Source organism: Molothrus ater, chromosome 9 (assembly GCF_012460135.2).
Source record: "Molothrus ater isolate BHLD 08-10-18 breed brown headed cowbird chromosome 9, BPBGC_Mater_1.1, whole genome shotgun sequence".
NCBI lineage: Eukaryota > Metazoa > Chordata > Aves > Passeriformes > Icteridae > Molothrus > Molothrus ater.
The window spans coordinates 15,648,158-15,670,963 of record NC_050486.2 but is presented as its reverse complement, the minus strand read 5'-3'; the positions used below and the strand labels follow the sequence as shown (position 1 = coordinate 15,670,963).

The 22,806-nt window shown below is 39.8% G+C and overlaps 1 protein-coding gene across 1 annotated transcript; it reads right to left on the bottom strand.

The window, feature by feature from the left end:
• Positions 1-110: 110 nt before the first annotated feature.
• Positions 111-22,680, bottom strand: GTF2B (general transcription factor IIB). Its single transcript, XM_036387409.2, has 7 exons — positions 22,581-22,680; positions 20,114-20,220; positions 9,899-10,032; positions 3,320-3,466; positions 3,054-3,183; positions 2,187-2,468; positions 111-608 (listed from the first exon to the last, which is right to left on the bottom strand). Exons 1-7 carry the CDS (start codon positions 22,595-22,597, stop codon positions 475-477), a joined length of 951 nt encoding a protein of 316 aa, XP_036243302.1. The 5' UTR covers positions 22,598-22,680; the 3' UTR covers positions 111-474.
• Between the last annotated feature and the right edge of the window lie 126 nt (positions 22,681-22,806).

Below are 22,806 nucleotides of genomic sequence, written 5' to 3'. Positions count from 1 at the left end.
GACCAAGCCCACAAGTATGAAGCTCACTCCACCATTCCATGGACTGCATTCCAGTTCTCAGCATGTACAACAGTACGTGCATGTCACATTGCAGTCATACCACAAGATGGTGTTTTTGGAAAACAGTTTATTTGGGAATTACACAATATTTTAAATTCTCCAAAATACATCTTACTAGATCCCTACAAAAGAAATCTAAATAAGTACAACAGTATCAAATTAAATTTGTTGCAACAGATATTAAATATTTACTTCCACTAATATATACATACAAAATGCCACACAATCAGCTTGTTTACCCTTGGAATGTATGCTGCCTTCCAGCAGTTATGCTCCATCTCCATATCCTCCAGTTCCACAACACGAAGACCCAATATTAACACTTTGTACATCCTTTATTATAGGCAAAAATAAAGAGTTTGTTTTTGTTGGGGTTTTTTTGGGGGGGTTAACAGAAATTAACCCTCTGCAATCTCACAGCTGTGGTAGTTTGTCTACTGGGGTATCAAACTTGAAGTCTGCTGGGAAAAGATCTGGAGCTCGAGGATAGATCAGCCTGTATGACTGTCTAATCGTAACATCAGCCACACCAGCAATATCACCAATTTCTACAACAAAAAGCAGAGAAGTGGTTAGTTTTTACTTTTGCCATTTACATTCAAAAAACCAGCAAGCATAACTTATCAAGAGGCACTGGACACTTGCTTCACTTGCAACTCCCCCAAAAGCCTGGTAGAAATGGTGTTAACTGTGGTGACTAATATTTTGGATACTTAAGTCTGTCTTCTTATGTGTTACAGCTCACCTTAAGCTATAAATAGTGGAATAACAAACTTCAAATTGGAAGAGGGCAAAAGTAATTAGAAACATCTATTACATATGACCACCAGTATTTTAACGAATCACCATCAACTTCTAGAACTTCATTTTTATGCTTTAAGTAAAAACAAGCAAAAAACTGAGCCACATAAAAACTGATACCTTCACTTAAGCATGAAATACATTTACCTTAAAATGCACCAAGAAATAAGGCAGAGGCACACACCACTGTCTAACAAGCTAAGGGAACACTTGTTTGAGATGCACAGAAACTTAAATTTATTCAAGAGTTAGTAAAAAAGAAAAAAGGTCAGGAATTTAAACCTTGAACTGCATGAGAGCCTTCAGCACTCTCCAAAACCACTGGAGCAGTATGGAGCTGTGGTGTCCATGGCAAGCAGCTGTATTTTAATTATCACTCTTAAGAGATGCAATCTCACAACCAGCAAGGATGAAGGTACTGAACTTCCTGGGCTACAGATCACTCATAGGCCCAGGAAAGTGCCAAGAGGATGGAATGGAAGCTCCAAGGACATAAGCAGTTACAAATGCGGAACAAACCACAACCTGACAGATAAAAGCTATTCTTTATCCAAAAGGAATGCTCCATTAAGAAATTGCTACATTTTCAACATTTCTGATCTGGACTGGACAATTCAGAGGAGCACTTGAATCCATTTCTCACATCAAGTTCTACCCCCTGCAGCCTTAGTAAACTTCTTTCCCCAGACATCACTGCCCTGTAGCCTCATTCCCTTGAGCCCCAGGGGCTGATTCCATGCTACTCTGCAGCTCAAGAGCCCTGAACTCCTTACTGGCTCCCCACAGGCTACCCTACCAGCAGGGAATCTGCCCCCAGCTGGTCCACAGCAAACCTTGCCATCCCACACTTTCCATCTTTACCACAGGCTCACAGTAAGTCAAGGACCATGTACTAATGCAGGTGATTCCTGGCTGCAGGAATGATTAAAGATTTGATGCAATCCAAAGTCCAAGAGCTCCCCGCAACTGCCATCAAGTTCCTGTTTGGAATATTTTAGAGCAGAAAAATGGACACATGAAAATATATGTGAACTTAAATTATTATGCTCATGTGAATGCACTGGTCCATTGCATTCAAGAATCCAACTCCTAATACCAGAAGAAAATGAACTCAGTTTACACTAAGTGTAACCAATTACTCCATGTTCATTCTGGGGAGTGGGAGATCCTGGTTTGGTCCTTGCTGTATGCAGTTAAAATGAGCTTATCACTGTTTGCACAGACCTCATCCAAGTTTTACAGCAATACTGAAGTTTCTTTCAGGAAGAAAGACATGGCAAACTAAAAACAAACCAAAAAAAAGACCAAAAAAAGTCAAGTTTTACCTTTTTGCGTCCTTTTCTCTGAAGAAGCCTGTGATGCCATGTAAATAGCTGCAGCTGCTACAGAGATAGGGCTTCTCCCAGGAACCAAATCTAATTCCACAGCTTTCCGGGCAATATGGGTTGCTGCCATTTGTACTTGTTTGGGAAGACCCAGATTAGAACAGAATCGTGACATGAAGTCTCCAGTTGTAATCAAATCAACGCTGGTTTCCAGAGCTTTCAAAATAAGTTTAAAACACCGGCCTATTTCTTTCTTTGAAATCCTGGACACTGCACATATTTCTGAAAAAAAGAGTATAAATTAAAAAAATCTTAGGCTTCACAGCATTTGTTGCCCCCAAAATAATCAAACTTGATTCTCAGTATATTAAGACCCACAAAGAAGGTCAATGTCCTGAAGGCCACAATCACTAAATAAGCTCTGACCATTTGTGAAACTTCAGTCAGTGCACATTTATCACAAGGCACTAATTAATACAGCTCACTTAAGTAAGGGAAATTTGGTACTGAATGCTAGAGAATTGTATCTCTGTTAGGGAAAAGTTGCACTATTCACTACAGAACTGCTGATTCAAAATCAGTTAAATCAGTTACAACAGTCTCCACCATCTTCTGATCAAAGCAATGCCTTTTAAGTTTCACCAACACTCAAAATAACTTTCAAATGCTAAAACCCCCATGCCCTAGAGCCTACTCCACAAATACAACAAATTCTCACAGACCCTTCTACCCTCCCCTCAAAGGTGAGCTACAGCTGAGAACGACCAATTTGACAAAGTCCAGGAATAAAAAAGCCAACCTCCTACAGTGACAGAAACTAAACCTTTCCTTCATAGCAAAATTGAATCTGTATCACTGAAAACTTACCTTTAAATGTTCTTGGAACACCCTCTTGCCTACAGGCTATGTAGAGACAAGCAGAAGCAATAGCATCATTACTTCTCCCCTTCAGGCTCTTTTGCTCATACACTTGCTTGAATAAATTATTTGTTCGATCCTTCAACGCAAGAAGATGAAATTTAATTAACTCTAGGCCATTTAATTAGCAGCAGTATCAAAAATTCATGTGCTCATTATATTATGCTAACTAAGTCAATGCCAGAACAATTTAAGGAAGAGAGACATGAACTTACAACTATATTTCTAGGGAGGTTGATTCTGTCTGCCATGTTCGTAATTTCTTTAAAAGCATTCATCATCGCACGATCAGAGCTGCTCATAGTTCTGCGATTTTGGTACTTTGAATTCCCAAATTCATCAAAACTTGCTGCACCTGTGCCCTGAAAAGAAAAATTTGTGTTATCAATAATACAAGCAACTAAGCAACTTCCTCCTCACTTCAAGAGCAAACATCTTCCAGCTTTATACATTTTAATTCAAGGCATCGGTTCCAACAGTTGTGCAAATAAACATCACTGAAAGTAACTCATTCAGCCAAGCATTGTTCCACACAACAAGTTCTACACTGTGTTGAATATTCTGATTCTCACTGACCAATCTAGTACAATATACAAATCCTATAGCATTTCCATACAGCCTATAAGAATCACTACATTACCATACTGTGCTACATTTTAAACCCTAAAAACTACTCTTTGAACCCCTTCTGCCAAGCTGGCAGGGTCTGCTCTGACCCTTGGACCTGTCTGCAAGCAGAGGGTCTTGTTTCATCAAAAGAGGATCACCTTCAGCTAGCCACACCATTGTTTTCCCGTTGTTTAGTAACTAAGGGATCTCAAAGCTTGCTTTCATTTCAATCTTGCTTATAGTTTCTATACGTTCAAAATCTTTTGCCAGGCAATCATATTTATAAGGCTTTCCTGTTTCATCTTCCCTAACATCAATGAGTCATAAAAACATTTTTATGGTCAGCTGGAGACCAGTTGTTACAATGATAACCATCATAGAGAAGGCATGGGCAAAGAGAACACACAAACCAATGAGCCAGTCAAACCCAACCCAATACCATGCCTGTTAGAGGCTGCAAGCCTTTATCAGAAAATGGAAATATCCAGGTATTTTGACTTTATGGAAAAATCATTGGCCTCTTAAAAGAAAAGCTTGAGGTCTTCAGAGAATTTAAAGCCTCACATTCAACCTGGCAACTTCAAAACAAGCTTCCAAGGTACCATTCAGCTTGTACCTAACAACTTATAGAGCAAAATGCATACTTCTATTAGATATGCAAATATGCCCAACCAAAAGGCTCTAAAATGTTCAAAGTTCTCAATTTGCCAGCAGTCCAAAACAAGTCTTAACCAAATAATGCCATGTCAGATTAGTGATAGCTGATAATGACATGTCCTGTAAGAGAAGAGCAATTTATATTGTCTACATACGTGTTCACTGTCACAGTATGCAAGGGGCCCCAAGTTCCTTGAAGTGGAAACCATTTCTTCATAATTCCATCATGTGTAGAAACACGGATTTCCTGAATCTGCAACCATTTATTCCTTGCTGGTACCTTCAAACGATTTACCTGAGATGGGGCATCCAGCTTTCACTACAGACAGATTTGGTCATTTAAACAAGCCACCACAGACACTGACTACCACACTGTCATTTTGCCAAAACTGGTAAACACAAAGCAGGTCTTGATCTGTGGCTGACTGATAACCTAGCTAAGCACTTGCACACAGAAATCTCAAACTAAATATCCAGCAATGGATTGAGATGTCCAGGCTGTACAAAGTGGGGTAAAGACACAGTGAACAAAGCATAGAACAATCCCTGGCATCATCTTTTTCTTCTCAGCTGCCTGGTTTCTTCCTTCCTGACCCATGTTCTTGGGAAGTGCCCTTCTATTTTAACACAGGCTATAACTCTGTCATCTCTGAGGTGCACTTCTGCATTTAATAGATGTTTTCTGACAGTAATAACACTTGCTCTTGACCATTCACATACACTGCTCCCCTTCCCATGCCCAAGGCCTCAAGGACACCCCACTTCCAGCAGCCCCAGTGGATCCCTCCCTGCTGAGACACCATCTGTGGTGCTCACACACCTTGACTCACTGTGGCAACTGAGGACTTCGGCACAGAACCCTCCTCACAAGTCTCCCTAGCTCCTTCAACAGGTCTTTACAACAGATTCCAGAACCACTCATGTCTTTTTCCTACTACTCCAAACATCTTTAATACAAAAGGAGCACCCAGACATGATCCTGGCACCAACACAACAGAGGGCTGCTCCAAAGACAATCCTACTTCCTTGGCTGGATGAACACCTCCAACTATTCAAAGGTTCCCAGTAAGATGAAAAGGTAAGCAAAGAGCAAGAATAAAGTACAACAGACTTCAGGCCACAAAGAGCAATACTAGGCCTTCCATTCAAAAATTATGCCAAAACTTCCCTTGGCCCAAAGTATACAGAAGTCTTAGGCCAAAAGGCTCCTTGCTGGCCATCAGTTATACCCCTGTTCCCTGCAGGGTGTTACATTTGTGTTTATCATGGCCTCCCACACCAGTGCTATGCACACATGCTTACATGGAACTGTATGAGCTCAAATTCTTGTAGATGCCAGAAGAGTGAGCACAAACAACAGCAAGTCCCCAGGTCCTTGTCTAGTCAGGCTTTGTATCAGAGACTAATCTACCAGGAAATATTGCTCTGTCCTGGAGCCAGCACGGATTCCCCTTCATCAGAGGGATTTTCCTTGGTCCGCTGGTTAAGGAGAACAAAAAAAATTTTACAAAAACCAAACAAAGAACAACCCACATCTATTAGGTGCTGCAGAGTGAAAGTAGACAAAGATTTTACCCTGCTGATGTGAGCCCTCTTCAAGAGCCATGCCCAATATAAAACTCACACTATAAAAAGGGTGGAAAACTCTCTTCCACCTCAACTGCTTACATAAACCATGGAAATTCTCCCTGCATGTGTTATTTAAATGCACCATCGACTCTCCTTCTGGAGCTTTGAGGGACAATACTTTACTGATTTCAGCCCTTGACAATCATGTTAGGAGATCCTTCCCCTTCATGGAAAAAGGCAGAAGCCACACAGTTTTAACTGAAATGAAGTTGACTTTATGAATCATGTGGTTTACTGCTGTGGCCTGAGTCGGGAGTTCTACTTGTCTGGCTTTCAAACAGAACAGAAATCTCATGGATACAATCCTGAAAACACCCTTCAAGGTAACTAAAGTGAAAAAATGCAGTCAAGTAAACAGTGACAATCTCTGAAGGGGCTCAGTGGAGATCAGCTTTACAGTGCTGGCATTCAACAGCTTTGTACCCCAGTATTTCCCCAGAGCAGCACACAGTATGACCAGTATCACCCACATCACTGATTTGTGGTTAACCACAGCACCAAGGCATGCCCCCTGATCCAGCAGTCTAGTCTTCTTGTCCAGTAGAACCAGCTCACATGGATCAGTCTGATCTATCCTTTCTCCTTTTTCAATCATCAGCCCCTGGTACCTTCTCACTGTTTATCAATATAGCACTTCCAGATTCAGGTCATGCAGTTTAACAAAAGCCAGCTTTCTTTCAAAGACATCTGATCAAAGGATAGAAATTCTATGCCAAAAGATTGCATTAGATCTTTGTTCAACCATTATAAATTCTCTTGGAGTTGCAGTTGCTACAAAAAAAGGAATCAATTAACTAGCAAAGGTGACAAAAGACATTTTCCACAAGATAGGAAACAAAACTTGCAGTTTTTGCTTTTAGATTCCTAGAAGAGAGCTCCCTGTATCAAAGCAAAACTAAGATGCTTGTTTAGTTATTTTTCTTTAACTTTATGTTAGAATTTTAGAAATAACTATAACATTCTGGCAATCAAGTCACAATTAATGTGACACTTCACCATGCCTCCAATTGATCTGCATTGTAATCAGATCAACTGCAGCACACAGTATCTAATTTCAGAGTTACAGCTCTGTGCCAGTATCCTGAAGACCTGCCTGTGGAATTCAAACCGCTTCCAGCACTGCCAACTATGTTATTCACCCTCCTCTTCACAGGCAAATTAATCTTTGTTCCAATGCAGGCTGCTGCTGCTGCCTCAGACAGATGGGTTCCTTACACATTAAAACCAATTAGGAATTAATCCCTTTGCACAGGCAGAGCAGCTAACACATACAGACCACACATCCCTGCAGGAAGGGGCCCCAGAGCAGCACCTCCTGCCTTCCCAGAGGAAAGAGACACAAACCACTCTGTGAAGGAGAATTGACCCTCTTCCTCTACTGTTATAAAGCAATACTGTTATAACTGGCTGAGACTCCATTTCCCTCTCTGTTCCCAGGAGTCTACAACAGATCTAACATGACATGCCATGAGAATTATCAATGTCCTTCTCTTTTGGATTTCCCATAACACAGGTTGTGTTTTAGGGGTTTTTCTGGTGAGAGTGTTTTTGTGAGGGTGGAAAAGGTCAGCTGTAAAGATTTTATTATCTGCAGTCCTACCTCAAGCAGAAAGAAATAGCCCTGGTCCTGTCCCATATGAAAGGTTAAAGCCATCTCTGGCACACAAACATGGGGTCCACTCCAGGCCCTTCTAAAACCTGCTGTTAACTGGGAAAATAATCTTACCCTGTTTCATTCTCTGGAATTCATATAGGTTGTTCTGCAGGTGCTACTTACCCTCTTCATGACTACACCAATTTCACCCTTGCTCAACCACTGTGTCTATCTAGTTAGTGTTCAACCACTGTGTCTATCCAGGTCAATCCACATCCCAACCTACTGTCAGCAGGCACTTCAGATGACTGCTTGAGAAATGTACTATTTCCTTGCTGCAAAATTCATGCCCTTTCCGCACTGACAGGAGATGTCTTCAGCATCTTCTGATAAAAGCCATTCACTTCCTTCCAAACGACTGAAAAAAAAGCAGTCCCTTATACAGAGCTCACATCAAGGAACTGACACGGCAGAGCTCCTGCTTACTAGCAAGACAAACACAGGAACTCCTGTGCAGAAAACATCCTGGTTTGTCAAAGGGACTCTCAATTTCCCATAGAAAATAATGCACCTCTGCAAATAAAGTATCCACAGTTGGACTGACTGCCCCCTCTACAATCCCAAACACAATCCAGGCAGCTCCAGCACTTTTTACTCAATTCTCAGAGGTTAAATCATGCCACACTAAAACTCTCATTGTATCTTTATGGAATGGCACTCTTTGCTACAGCAAGTTTACTCCTGCCTATTCTGGGATGTTCTGGTTTACAGCAAAACTTTCATTAGTCAAATGTCCAGCTCTTCAAGTTTTTAACGTTCATGGGCAAACAAACTTTTCATACAAGTTCCTGTGTCTTTAATTCTCTCACTAAGGTTGCTATCCCTCTTTATTCCAAATTATGATCTGAACATCCAGAGGGAAGGGGGTTAACAGCACAAGTCACTGATCACCTGGACACAAAACCTGTGATAAAGCTGAAATGTCTTTTGTCTTTTCCAATGTCCAGGTTCTAAAGGAGCTCAGGTCATTCCACTGACTGAATCAAACTGAGTTCCCAGAAACAAACCTTGTATTTACACAGCTCAGAGTGAGAAACAATGTGAACCTGGAGCAAACAGTCCATTTCTCCATCTGTCTATAAAGGTATAGATCTTTATCACAGTTGACCAAATCAGCAACAGAAAGCCAAGCCCTCTGAACTACAATCTTTCTGATCCTATATAGGTGGTATTAGAATTCCAGTGACTTCTATAACACTGCTTCATAGAGCCCTTTAGCCAATGTTTTAATGAAGCAGTGCAGAAATTTGTTTGTCTGAATGTACTCCAAAAGCCACCTATAATCATAAAATGTGATAGGCAGCAATGCTTAGAATTGTCCAAAACGGACATTTTCTCAAAGAAAAGATTTCTTTTTCACTAATGGTGAAAATTAGCTGCCCATGACTATTCACTTGTTGACTTCCTTGCTTTTAAGAATTCTTGGATGAAAAGCATGCTGCACACTGCCCTATACATACATATTTAGGCACTTCATCCTAGCAACATTACTGGGACAAAAACTTCTGAGAAAACACATAAAGCAGCAAAATGTTCTAATCAGCAACTTCATCCCTGTTCATGAAACATCCAGGAAATCCACAAAAAGTTAATTTGGATCTTGCAGTAAAATATGAAGAAGAAAGTACAACAATTAAAACTTACCTGGGTCGCTGCTTCATTAAAGGGAATGCATTTGTGTGACTAGTCCTGCTTGCTCTCAGGAGAACCAGCAGGATATGACTGCACCACAAAATTTCAACCCAAGTATAGATGGCCTACTTTGCTTTGAGGCACTCTGACCATGAAAGAATTCTACATTTAGTGCTTTAACATTAATTGAAAGAACATGTACAAGGTGGTCTCCAGGTCTCCAATATGATTCTGATACAGACTTTAGTACGAAAAAACAACAGCAGCATTAGCTGTTGAGATCTCAACGTTAACTTCAGAACCACCTCAAATACACTTGCTAAGTCAAAGTATACTTCTTTTAAAATTGCAACATCAGCTTTCCTATTTATAGCAACAAATCTAAGCGTAGCAAGTAACCCCACAACACTGCAAACTTTTTGGTTTTTTTGCAAAGATTGGCCCTTTCCTTCTATCCTCCAGAAAGGGCCACATTTTATAGACTGTTGAAACATGCAACTTCAGTTCAGGTGAAAATCTTCTCAAAAATACATGTTGTATAGTTTTTCTAGGGAAGTGTCACCTGGTACTTGAAATAAAAACACTCAGCAAACTTAAGTATTTCCAGTGTTACCTTGCCAATCATTGTACTCAAGTCACCATCACTGAGCAAAGGATTCTGGGTGTCGCCAACTCGAGATGGGTCTTTGGTTGCTTTGTCATTGCTGAACGTTCTCCACTCTGAGCCCACGTCTATGACCCGGTCACCTGGGAACACAGGGCAACACAAAGTCTGCATTGACACAGTGCTTTAAAATATTGCATGAAACATTAAGGCAGGCATCTGAGCTCTGCACTCCAAGGAGGCAGACTGCTGGCATTCCCAAACACAACAGTAACTGCAGGACAACAAACCGGAATGCTCAGTATCTACAATGGAAAAAAAAATGCAACTAGAGCTCCACAGAAGACATAAATAACTAAAGAAATGCATCCTGAAACCAGGAACTGTCACCTTTATGGATTATCCATTAAGAACATCATGGCATTTCCAATACACAAAAGGAATCAAGATCTCAATTTCAAGCTGAAGTCAGGACTGCCTGTGGATTGTTCTCAATGAGTCAGTTGCTGTAACTTAAGTTCATCACACTTGCCATGTGTTAATAGTGCACACATGAATTACCTATCACGCACACAATCCCATCAAGCTATAGTAAATTACTTCTCTTGAGTAATTTCTAGCTCCTTTGTACTCTCAATTTTGTACCTCCTAACCCACCACTGATGACATTTTGCAGTTCAATTTTTATCCTTGAAGACAGTTGTGACCCTGCCCAATTTCATGATGCTTGACAGTTTTATATAAAATATATGTACTCAACTACTTAAACACAATCAACCCTGTTAACACTGGAAGATTTTCAGTACAGATTCAGAATAAACAGGAAAAGCACCACATTTTCTGAATGAAACAACTTTCGTTGCAGTCCTCTATTAAATTCACATCCACTAAACCTTTCCTACAGCAATGAGAGGAAACAGCAATGAGAATTATTTCTCAAAACTTACCAGTTTGAGAACTAATTCTCACAAACTTTGTGATGCAGGCAAAAGCCCTACAGTAAACACAACAACAGAAACTTGGGGGAAGAAAAGAAACACAAAAGAAAGCACAAACCCCAGCCCCAAACCCAGCACAGTTCATTGTATTCAGAGATCTGATAAAAGCTGCATCACAAAGGTGTTGCCTCCAGAGCAATACTACAGGATTTTTAAGAACACATGCACAAAATAACATAAAAGGACCACTTCTCTTAGTGTTCTGCAGTAAAGCAGAATACAGCTCAGAAGAAACTTCAGAATAATTGGTACCCTTAGCTAAACCTGAGGGAAAATTCATCACCTTTATCAATGTTTAAGTTTGTTGTGAGAGAAATGCCCGCAAAAAAAGTAGCACTGACTGCACTGTTTACAGTATGGAAGTCTTAGAATGAAATCACAGAGGCTGATTTAACCTGGTGAAAAAGGCAGAAAAAAGCACTCTGCAAACAATACAAGATCTGAAGCTGGAGAAAAATGCAGACAGTGTGGACAGAGTGATGCAACTGCAGAATTCCCTGGGGGATACAAGGGGACTCTATTCTGACAGAATAACTCGATTTTTAACATAAAACTATGCAAGGAGGATGCCTGAAATGGAAAGCTGTGAATGAACCAAAAGAAGTTGCTAGAACAAAAAAAAAAAAAAACAAAAAAACTTTAGGTTAAAGGTGTGCTCATCAATACCTGTCAGACCTGCTCAAAACTATGGCTCCACCTTTATTTACTGGTCTAATAAAAACCAAGAGGGAGAAGAAAAAAAATCAACCATGAAAAAAACCATGAAAAGCTACAGGGTTATGGATAGAATGAATCTGTGCTGCCTTTTACTCTTTCTGCTACAAAGGTCAACCCCCACACCCTTGGCAAGCTTGAATTTGCAGACAGTGTGCTCCTCTGACTCCTGGATTCTGTAAATATTTGATTCAGTAATGCTCCTTCTATGGCCTAGCAGTAACTTTACTTTTAGACGAACCCCCAATACTGTTTACAGCATCTAAAAAAAGCAAAATGTACTTAAAATTCTGGCATGGTATAAATAGAACACTGAGTACAGAGCAATGATGTAATATTTTTCCACACAAGTGGGAATGACCTAAATGACTCACTCAGGGATCTGCCTCTTGTGAATTATGAACCATTCCTGCTCTAACAAAAAAGTTCTACATCACTGCCTGCTTTGATAAACACATCACAAACAGAAGACTGAGACTACTATGTCAGAGTAAGAAAAGATTAAGTAGAACAAATCACTGAATATAAAGCACTTGTGGAATTAAGATGCAGTATGCAAATATCTTCATTTTGCCAAGAAATCTGCTACTACAGAAAAGAAGTTTTTCTGTATACTGTCAGTGTCACAGAAAATATACAGAAATCCTAGGCAGTACATTCCATCTTTCAAAAGGCTTCTATAAAAGTGTGACACAAGCTAGAAGTATTAATGAAAATGGAACAAATAAGCCCACAGGTTTCCATAGATGGAAAACGTATTCAGCTACAAGCATGATTAGCTGGATTATCCCATTCAACAAGAAACTAAAACAAGAAACAAAATGCAGCACTTATCTTTAGTTCTTCAATACATAAAAACCACATTGGAACTGTGATATTAGTACAGATGCAATTAAGCCCCACCCTAAGTGGTCAAAGCAAAACTTTAAAATACTAAATTTAGTCTTACAAAAAGACTAAATTTAATACTGAGTTAAGATTTTTTTACTGACTAAATTAGACTGACTTAAGGTTTCAAGCTCTAAACTCAATTTGCTAGGTCATGCCCTACTGACTGACTTTCCCAAGCTGGAATATGGATCCAACAGTCCAACATGAGAGTAAGAAAGCTCCCAGTAAGTACACCATACAGGTGTCTCTGTTTCTCACAGTCTTATATTGGTTTGGGCAACCTACAACTGCAATAAGGATGGGAGTGGCCACATATTCCTTGGCTACTCCCTTTCTAAGCAGTCCTTTTGAACAAAAGGGCTTCACTAGATAGTCACATTAGATACTCCTTTATTTGATTTTCCTCTAACAGCAGAGTTGAGCTCCTCAGCTTCCTCCTCTGAAATACATACAAAAACAACAGTTTACAGGACCAAATCCTTGTGAAATGCATCTCCAGGCTGATATCCCAAAGCATCTTTCTGAACAGACTAATTTTTCTCCATTGCTCCATTTCTTCTCATAAACTACTCTTCCAGGATTCGGTGTCTCTTTAAAATACAGTCTAACAGACTAACACACAGGCTCCAGTGCAAACACACACTGCCAACTCCCCTGGTTGGTAACCAAATTCAGGTTACTCATCATCTGAAAAGCTCATTTAATAAAATGCAGAAGTGCTACTCAGAACAGAAAACCTCAGGCCAAGGTTACTTTTCTTCACAACTGACACATGCAAAGAACATGTGCTACAGAAATGCAAAACCGAACTCAGGTCAGACCCAAAAATTAAAATAGACTTTTGAGTAGTTTTTAAAGCTTAGTTTGAAATATCTATATATCAAATTTGCAGTAACTCATAAGACATATGTATTTTCTTCTCCTTCTGCATTTTGCATTATCTGTTATAAGAAGACAAGATAGCTTAAAACTGAAGATATCTAACCAAAACTAGAAATATGATGACATTCATGAGCTATGTAATCTTCCATATCCACTCTTGAAACACTGCTGAGAAGGCATGTTCTTAAGTTCTTTTCAGAGGAGCTCTAATATTAGCTGCACATTGCATTAAGTTCTGCATATTGTTAACTAATATTTTAATTTTAACATAAATACAGTATTAAAAGTTGATTTGCACTCTGAAGATCCAAAACACCTACTGATAACAGGGAATGTGTCATTCTCACAGTTAGTTAGGGAATCTGCTGCCATCTAGTGAGCACATATATTATACTTTTAATTAAAAGCATTTTACAATGCCAAATTTAAATATAAATATGTGCGTATAGATATATAGGATTACACTTAAGTGTCAGTCAGCTCCTTATTAAGCAGAGTAATGAGGTGCTGTGACAAACTACAGTGAAAAAACTAAGGAGCAGGCTACAAGCTGGGGAGAATGAAGACATGAAACTGCACAGAGCCAGGCTGAACAATCAGATCAAGCTTCAGCTCTCAAGACTCTCCTAACTCCTAAATCACTTTTGCAACCACCTTCTAAATTGCTTCAGCAAGTCTCTCTCTTCCTGGTACACAGAAGTCCAGAGCTAGACAGTACTCCAGGTGTATCTACTCCATATTCTATTTATTAGCTTACATATTGCCCCATATGGGAACACATGACCTTTTTTTCCATTTTTCAGCCTTAGAACTTCTATTAAGGACCAGATGTATTAAATGCTCCACAGAATAAACTCATGGAAAGGGGAAAAATAAATGAACATATAATTTTACAGTCATCACTATTTCTAGCCCTTAGTAAGGCATTTGTATTCTTTGTAAAAGTTATCTTGTTTTCAATAAATTGTCGCCACCACAAATTTATCATCACAACCAGCAACACCAGTCTATTCACAAGACAGTTAAAGTAACTAAAGCAGGCTTTCAGATGGCTAAACAAAACATAAAGCCCCCACAAGCAAACAAACAAAAAAGCCACAGATGATTTTAACTAGTTGCCAGACATCAACAGCATCACACCAGTACCAAAAGGCAACTATGGATTGAAACAGACAGTACAGCACTGCAGGCAAATGACTGCTACAAGAACAAAGGCTTAGCAGCTCCTGCATATCAAAATGATGACAAACCTAAAAGGACTAACAGGCTTCCAAAGCCATCAGCTTGCATAATAATTTTGGAAGAAGCAAATGAGAGTAGAAATGTTAAATGATCAGGTGGACAAGTCTGGTCAATTGAATTTACACCTCCCCAGGACTTGAGGCCTTTAAAAGATTAACAGCTCTAATACTTGTGTGAAGGAGGCTCCAAACTACAGAATCTCAATTTAAAATGTTGTGCCTGATCTACCCTACATCACAATATTTGAGACTCTTTATCCATCAGAGGAGTTCAGATTGTTTCCAGCCTTTATTTCCAGCCTAATTACCTTGTCAGCCTGGTAAGGAAGCAAGTTACGAACCACTCCCTAAATGGGATGATTCAAAATGTTACTGTTACTTACTAGAAAAATCTAGTACTTCACCTAGTGGAAGTAGTAGTGGCCCTCAAATACCTTAGGTCCCTAGCCAAAAACCCACTAACTAGAAAGCTTCCTGCACCCTCCAGGAAATCTCATGCTAAGAGCAGCGCTTATTACAAAGCCTGACAAAAGATGCTGACGTTTAACATCTAAAGTCTGTTTCCACTCTTACAAGCATTACTGCCAAACACTTTGAAGCATCACCCTTTGCCTTTAAAGCTGAAAAGGGTTAGAATTAGAACAGACTATTTGCAATGCTGGCTGAGAAAGGCAAGAAGGTCACTTACTTAATACAGGAAATTTATAATATGAAGAATCTGTGAATGCTCATGCAAGAGTCAGCTATTTGGAATGTCTTTAAGCATCAGTATCCTTTATAATTAGCTTTCCTCTAAATGCAGAGAGTCTTTTTCCAAGGGTCAACTTTTGTCACACACTTTTTAGTAGTCTAGACACCAAGCATGTAAAGGCTGCTAGTTCACATCCATATCTAAAGATCTTTTGCCTACTTTTTAAGTGATACTTTGAATCAAGAATTAATATTTTAAATATTAACAATACTTGCAGAAAGGAGTAAACCTGGACATACAGGCAAATATTAACAGATTTTTCCCCTATGGATGTAACTGCCCTCTACTGGATGCAAGTCAAAAGTACTTAAGCACCTTCCCCACTTACTGGATACTACAAACAGCTGAAAAGAAAAAGATTTCTTTGGTTTTCAGAAAAAACAAGCAGCTATACAGAAGCAAGCAATCTTATCCCTAATGACAGATATCCTGAGTAATGAACTGGCCAGTTGAGAGGCAATTGTGAAACCCCTTTCTACTTGTTTATTATACTGACAAGAATAAAAAAAGCACCTGTAGTATAGTCAAATCTTACCTATTCTTCACGGACCAATTTGAATTTACAATGCACCATTTTAATCTCAAACGTGTCAGAAGTATCAGGCAAACAAATCCTCAGATTTTTGTAACAGCCTTAGTGCAGACCACAGACTATTGACTATTTTTCCCTAAAATTCTTCAACTGAACACCCAGGTATACACAGAACATGGCAGAAATGTCTGAATATTGGTCATAATCTGATTCAAAGCTTTAATGAGTTGATACGTGTCCACAGATCCTCATCAGCTGGAGACAGACTTCTGCTTTTTTACCAAAGAAGGCTCCCCAAAGCAGATCCACACAAGAGCACTGCTCCTCTCAGCCACACCTGCCTAGTGAAGCAGACAGAGCAAACCAGTTTGAGAAAATCACTTACTACACACTGAAAATAAATTCCTCACTGCTTAACTCCTGCACACTAAGACAACATTTAATGAAGCTATCTATATAGATATTTAAGGAATGTCTTCAAAAGGTGTTCCTAACCTGAGGTATTCCTTATACCTGAGATACTACATAGCAGTACATGCCACCAGACTTGTTCTTATCCTCCTCTGAAATGCACATCACCACCTTGCTACATCAAGAAAATTCAGTGCTTTGTCTTTCACTTTCACTCTGCTTTCTTCAGCCCCTTCTGGCATATGAGCTGATTCCCAGCCTTTTTTACTGCCTATAAGGTAGTAAGCAAAATATCTGCCTGTCAAGAAAGAGGATTTACTAGCCTTCTGTTCTTGAAGAACACCCTTTTCCCCCCACCAACCCTGTCTGGAGAATGAGATATGGTGAACGTTTTAAATGAACACAGAACTAAGCCCTAAGAACCCTGTCCATGAACTCTTAGTGAAGCACATAGCTTAGAATGACTGGAGAAAGGTAGGGATAATAAAACACTATTCTTGTCACAGCAAATAGACCGGGACAGAGTTGTTAAGTCTCAAATGCATGTCAATCCACACTAATATCAAAATTTCATGGATGATTATAATTTAGGTCTCCAAGCACCTTTCAAGTAAAAAGCAATTAGCAGAAGGAAAAGTTAACAAGTTGGAAATAATTACCATGAAAAGACAGAACACAAACTAATCCACAAAAAGTAATAATGAAAAGGCAGATGAGAGGTTTTAGGAGAATGAAGCAGTATTTTGAAACAATAATACTCTCAACAGCAGCTTCAGTCATAATGACATTACAAGATTAAATTATTTTAATACTGCACAGCAAAACACCTGTTTATTCAGAATACATGGAAAATACTGTGCAAAAAACCCCAGCATACTAGATCTAACTTAAATTATTGAGACTAAGAATGAAACCTTTAAGTAGAAAACAACTCTGATAAAAAACTTTTCTCAAAAATCCCTTTAAAAAGTAGTACTTGCAACATACAGGTCTGCCTAAAATATGGAATTCACTTGATAAAGAAATCAGCTCTTCTGTGTCCTGGCCTCCTGCTCCCCCAAAATTTTCTACTGCATTACCCTTTCAACTGCTAAATGCAAGATAATAATACTGATTTAATCTCCTATTCCCAGAAAATTGATTACAAACCTGAAAAATATCTGTGCACCAACTATTTTATCCTACAACACAGTTCTACATATAATAGTCTTACACTCTTACCATAAATAAGCAACTTCAGTACTTCACCATAGCAAGCAAGAAAAACATCAAATGCAAATACTCTTAGTTAAGTCAAAGACTATTAGCTCTGTCTACAGCTAAACTGCACACACACACTAAAAAAAAAAGAAAAAAAGAAAAAAATCAGTGAACTCACACCAGTATGTACTTTACAGCAGTAAAGTAAGAGCACAAATTCAGCATTTACCATTTATACCAGCAGTGCCCTGCAGACACTAAAAACCAATATTTTTAAATAAATCTGTAGCACTTCAGCTACAAGATATATTGATTTTTGCATAGGGACGGTTAACTGTTCTAAATGATCCTGTTCACTGAAAGATCCCAGTAACTCTTAGTCCATCCCAAAATATATTTTCAGTGAGCTCTGCTCACCTGTGATCACGATGCATGCAAGCCCTGAAACAAAACTTCCCTATGTAAAAACAGGAAATGAAATCTTTAGTCTCTCAAGGGGAATGTGTCTCATGGAATCTGCTACAAATACAGGAAAGTTGCATTTGGAACACATGAAAGCTAAATTTTGTCTTCACTCCTTTAATCCCTCTTCACAAGTATCTCCAGAAAACAGGCATCAAGGATTGGATCTGGTTTACACCCTCTCTAAATTTCTTATCAGACCAGGTGAGAAAATATTTAGTGCTCTCACTTCTCTTTGATTACTTATTGTCACCCTATTTAATTGGTTTTCCAAATTACCTGCTGGATACCCTAGCTTAGGAATTGGACACATAGAGGCAGGCTAAATAGCTGAAGGAACGCAAAACAGAATGAGAACAATCAGCACAATGCTGTTAAAGCCTTTTGGGGAGAAATCCACAGAATGCTTGCCTAAAAAACATTTTTTATCCTACTGGTAATGCTGGCGGTAAACCGCACTAAGACAACTACAAACACATTAAAAACTCAATTCAGAAACAGTTTCTATTAATATTCTAATTCCTGCTCATTGAAACTGCTAACATTTTGAACTAAAGAGTGCACCAATGCTATTACTTCAGAAAAAACAGAGGATAAACTCTTCAGGCAAGAATTCCTTGAGACTAGGTAACAGAAGGTACACGAAGTGAGACTTGTGACAAATTCCAAGTTCCAAAAAATTACATTTATGAAGAAAAAGCTTTTCCTCTTCTCCCAATACCAGAGCTATCTTAAAAGTTATGAACTGATTAAGACGGGCTTTTCTAAACTTTTGTTCAATCTCTGTGACAGCCACACAAAGAGCTGAACATGCACCAAAGTATTTTTAAGCAGTAACTTAGAAGCTTACTATCATATTTGAGTAGGAAATACTGCTGTTGGTATTTCAATTTTTAACCAGGAAATTTATCGATGAATTGACCTATATCAGAATTTATGCAATTTAAACCATCCCTTCTTTTTAACAAAGCAGTTATAACCCTTCCTTTAGAGGTTTTAAACGGTTTCATGATTTTAAAGGAAACTGGTACTCAAGTTTAAATGTTTTAACACTTACTTTAACAATTTATCTGGAAGTTTGCTTTTGCATAAAAAGACATTTTAGTTGCTTGGCTAAATTAGTACTATCTTCACCACAAATCCCTTAACTTACAGCTTTTAAGGAAAAATTTTAAATGCAGCAAGGCAAAACAAAACCACCATAGTCTAGGAAAGATAGATCTAAACAATTTGAAATATTTAGCAGCACTGAATGAATCACACCAACGTGTAACTTCAAGGAGGATTTTTTCACATAATGGCCAAAAACAAATTAACAGAAAACAATGGAGTTTAAAGGATTATCAAAATACAAGCATGGAAAGTTTCCCATGATAAAAGGAATAAAGACGGTAAGGTGCATGTAAGATGTTCATCCTAGAAAAGATAAATAAAAATGTATATGCAGCAGGTTTTATGGAAACTTCCTTTCTCATTCAAACAAAAGACAAAGCCTAACAGGCCTTCCGTTTTAAATATTCAATTCTACTTCGAAATACAGTCTAGTCTGTGGAAGTTGCTGCTACAGAAACCAAGTAAAAGAGCTTCACAAAATTCCAGTGGGAAAATTTAGGATAGTCTTAAAAAGCCTTGGGAGAAGTGATTAACACACATGCTAGCAACCATATAAAGATAAATCTTTCAGGGCAGAAGATAACATCTAGCTACTGGGAAACTGAGGTTGGTTGGGGTTTGGTTTTGTGCTGTGTTGGTTTTATTTCTTATAAGCAAGTTATTTCATAGAGAGCTTCTGTAACACCTCTTATACTTACCTGAATCAAAGAAGAGTCATGAATAAAAACAGAATACGGGACTGGACAGCACAATGCTCTAATTCATATTACAGCACATTTTAAATTTTCAGTCTTTAAAGAGAGTTTGATTATTTTTGTAGTGCAAGAAATTACCAGAACACAGGCTATTCAGAGCAGTAAGCTTGTAGCAACAGACAATCACAAAAAAAACTAAGCCCCACACAAAAAAATCAAAACAAACACACACCCCATCAAATCTACCACAAACGCTTCGGCATCAAGAGAGCACAAACCTACACACACCATTTGGGTTACATGGCAATTTATAAAAATATTAATAATTACTTACCTACTACTAGCCCACACTCAGAACAAATCATATCACCAGCTCTGTAATCCTCCACTAAAATGGAATCTGGATGATTTGGGCAAGTCACCCTTGGAAGCACATCCAAACTAAGAAAAAAAGCAAAAAAGTTCCTTGATGATAAGAATACTTCAGTAATACAGCACTCAATGTTTTAAATTATAGAATATTAACTCGATTATCTGAGCTGCACTTTTTATATGAATGCTGCAACTACATTTGACAATCAAGACTTCAGATCACCTAAATTCCAATTTTCTTGTAATGTATCTTGTACCAAAATCACTTCAAATCAAACATTAAAAATCTACATAACAGACTTGATTAAATGCAGTGTAACTCAAACTACTGCTAAACGAAGTCTCCCAAGAAGTTAGTGGTGATTTCTTCATTCCAAACAAGCATTTTCACTCCTTGTACTCAGAACAGTACTATTTACCAGGTCCTTAACTCAGAAAGTAGTGCACATACAACATGTATGTTTGGAAAATTCCCAATTCAAACACTGATTTATTTTAAAGTATTTGAAGAATAAATTCCATTTTAAATTAAGCAATGTATAGTGAAATCTTAACAAAAAACAATCAGCTCCTAAGGCAATTACATGACAAGAAGTTCTGAAAACAGATCTCTTTCACACTCATGGATCTTCAAGAATTACAACTTCCCATAAAGCATTAGCATTATTTGATAAACAGCTTTTAGTTACTAACTAAAGCAACAACCAACTGCTTCTAACCAAATGTTTTAAAAGTAAATACTTCATATTAACAATGTGTTACATAATTCTACTAAAATTATTTCAAAATGGAGTAAAAAGTGTTTACAATTGTGATCCATGTATTCCACAAAGCCATTCTGCTCAAGTTTAAAAGCATAAGAGTACAGAAGTTGATCTCAAAAAATTTATCATGACTACTAACTTCTATTTGAATAAATCAAAAAAACCAATTTGTAATCCATTCAATTTTAAAAAGTTTTCCAATAGAATTACTCTGGGTTACGCCATTTTCCACAATTCTTTCTGCCATTAATTCAGCCTAGCCTATACTCCCCATCTTAATTTTCATTTTTTAGATATTTCTAATGAGTCTAGAACACAAAAAAACAGAACATTTTAATCCACAGACAAACATGTCTGCAACCCGAAACTAAAACTGAAAATCACCATAACTATTAATATTAAAACCTCCAGACAGCGTGTAAACACAAGATGTTCAGATGTAAATTATGTTCAAAAGAGTACATGAAAGCTCTTTAGACTACTTTCCTTCTATTCCCAGCTACAAGTTTCATATGACAACACTGTTGACAAAGCATTCACAATCATCTGACATTTGGCATTACATAAAAGGCAGTGACACACTAAGCAAAAGGAAAAAAAAAATCCAGATGCCTCAAAGAATACCACCTATGCTTTGTTTCAGACTTTACGTTCATAAAACATTGCAAAAATTTGTCTTCCCATCCCAATTTAACTCGGTTTAGCTACAGACACATATACGCCTGTACTCCTTGCAATGGGTTCAATTTACTAAGCCAGCTACACCCAAGGAAAATGCATGGCACGTGTGTAAAGGCCCATCCCAGCAAATAACTCCCGACTTGCAGCAAGATTACTCGGAAGCAGTTCCTAGATCCTAGGACAGGTTTAGCAGGAGTTACGGAGTCACTCCAGTCTGCTCCGTGGGCTTTCAGACTAGAAAGAAAAATTCGGTGTGTCTCCAGGAGGAAGGAATTCAGAACCCGAAACCCGTCTGGTCGCTGACTAGTGCCGGTACGGATTTAGGGTGGGAGCCTGAAAGCAGTTTGCAGGCCCCGATAAGGCGGAGCCAGGCCAGGGAGCTGCACCACGGCTCAAGGCAGCGCTGAGCACGGGGAACACAGGGGCCGCAGCTGCCGGTGCCCGGCCGCGGGACACGGCGGGACGGGCTCGGTACCCACAGGGCCCGGCCAGGCCACAGCCGCGCTCGGGGGACAGACCAGGCCGAGCCGCCGTTCGCACCGAGCTGTGGCTGACGAGGAGCTCCGCACGCAGGACATCAATCGCCCAAAACCCTCGGCATCTCCTCGGAGCGCTACCCAGCAATAGCGACACGAAGACGCAGAGGCGGCGAGCTCGGCCCCTTAGAGGCCGCTCAGCCGGGGGCCGCCCGGCCCGGCCCGGCCCGCACGAACAGGCGCGGGCGCCCTGAGGCCCGACCGCGGCCGCCCTAAGGAACGGCCCCGACAAACAGGACACCGGAGAGGGGCCAGGTGCGCCGTGCACCGCGAGAGCCGTGCTAAAACGGCAGCACCGGGGCCGGGCAAGGGCGGCGATGGCCGCCGCTCAGTCCCCAGGCGGTAGCGGGGGTGACGCAGCCATCCTCCGCCCGTGCCGCGGACGGGAGCAATGTCGGAGCCGAAGCCGCTCCTCCCTCGGCCCCCCGCGCCCAGCCCGCCCCCGTACCGGCTGGTAGACGCCATGTCGGCGGTGCCGCAGCAGAGCCGGATACCGCGCGGCCCAGCGGCCCCTGCAATTAAATCCCGAGAGTGGCGGGCGGGGCCACCGAGCGCTCCTACGGGTGCCGCGAAGGGGCGGGGGCACGCTCGGGACCGCCCCGGGCCAGCGGGGAGCGGGGCTGCGGGACGTGGGCTGGAACCCTCCCCTCGGGCCCAGCAGCAACCCACAGACC

What these genes read in the sequence shown, in the direction of transcription:
- GTF2B (XM_036387409.2), bottom strand. An exon ending in ACCTCCCTAGAAATATAGTT is followed by an intron (nt 3,184 to 3,319) that starts GTAAGTTCATGT and finishes CTTGCGTTGAAG; the next exon opens with GATCGAACAAATAATTTATT. An exon ending in AGAGAAAAGGACGCAAAAAG is followed by an intron (nt 609 to 2,186) that starts GTAAAACTTGAC and finishes TTTTTGTTGTAG; the next exon opens with AAATTGGTGATATTGCTGGT.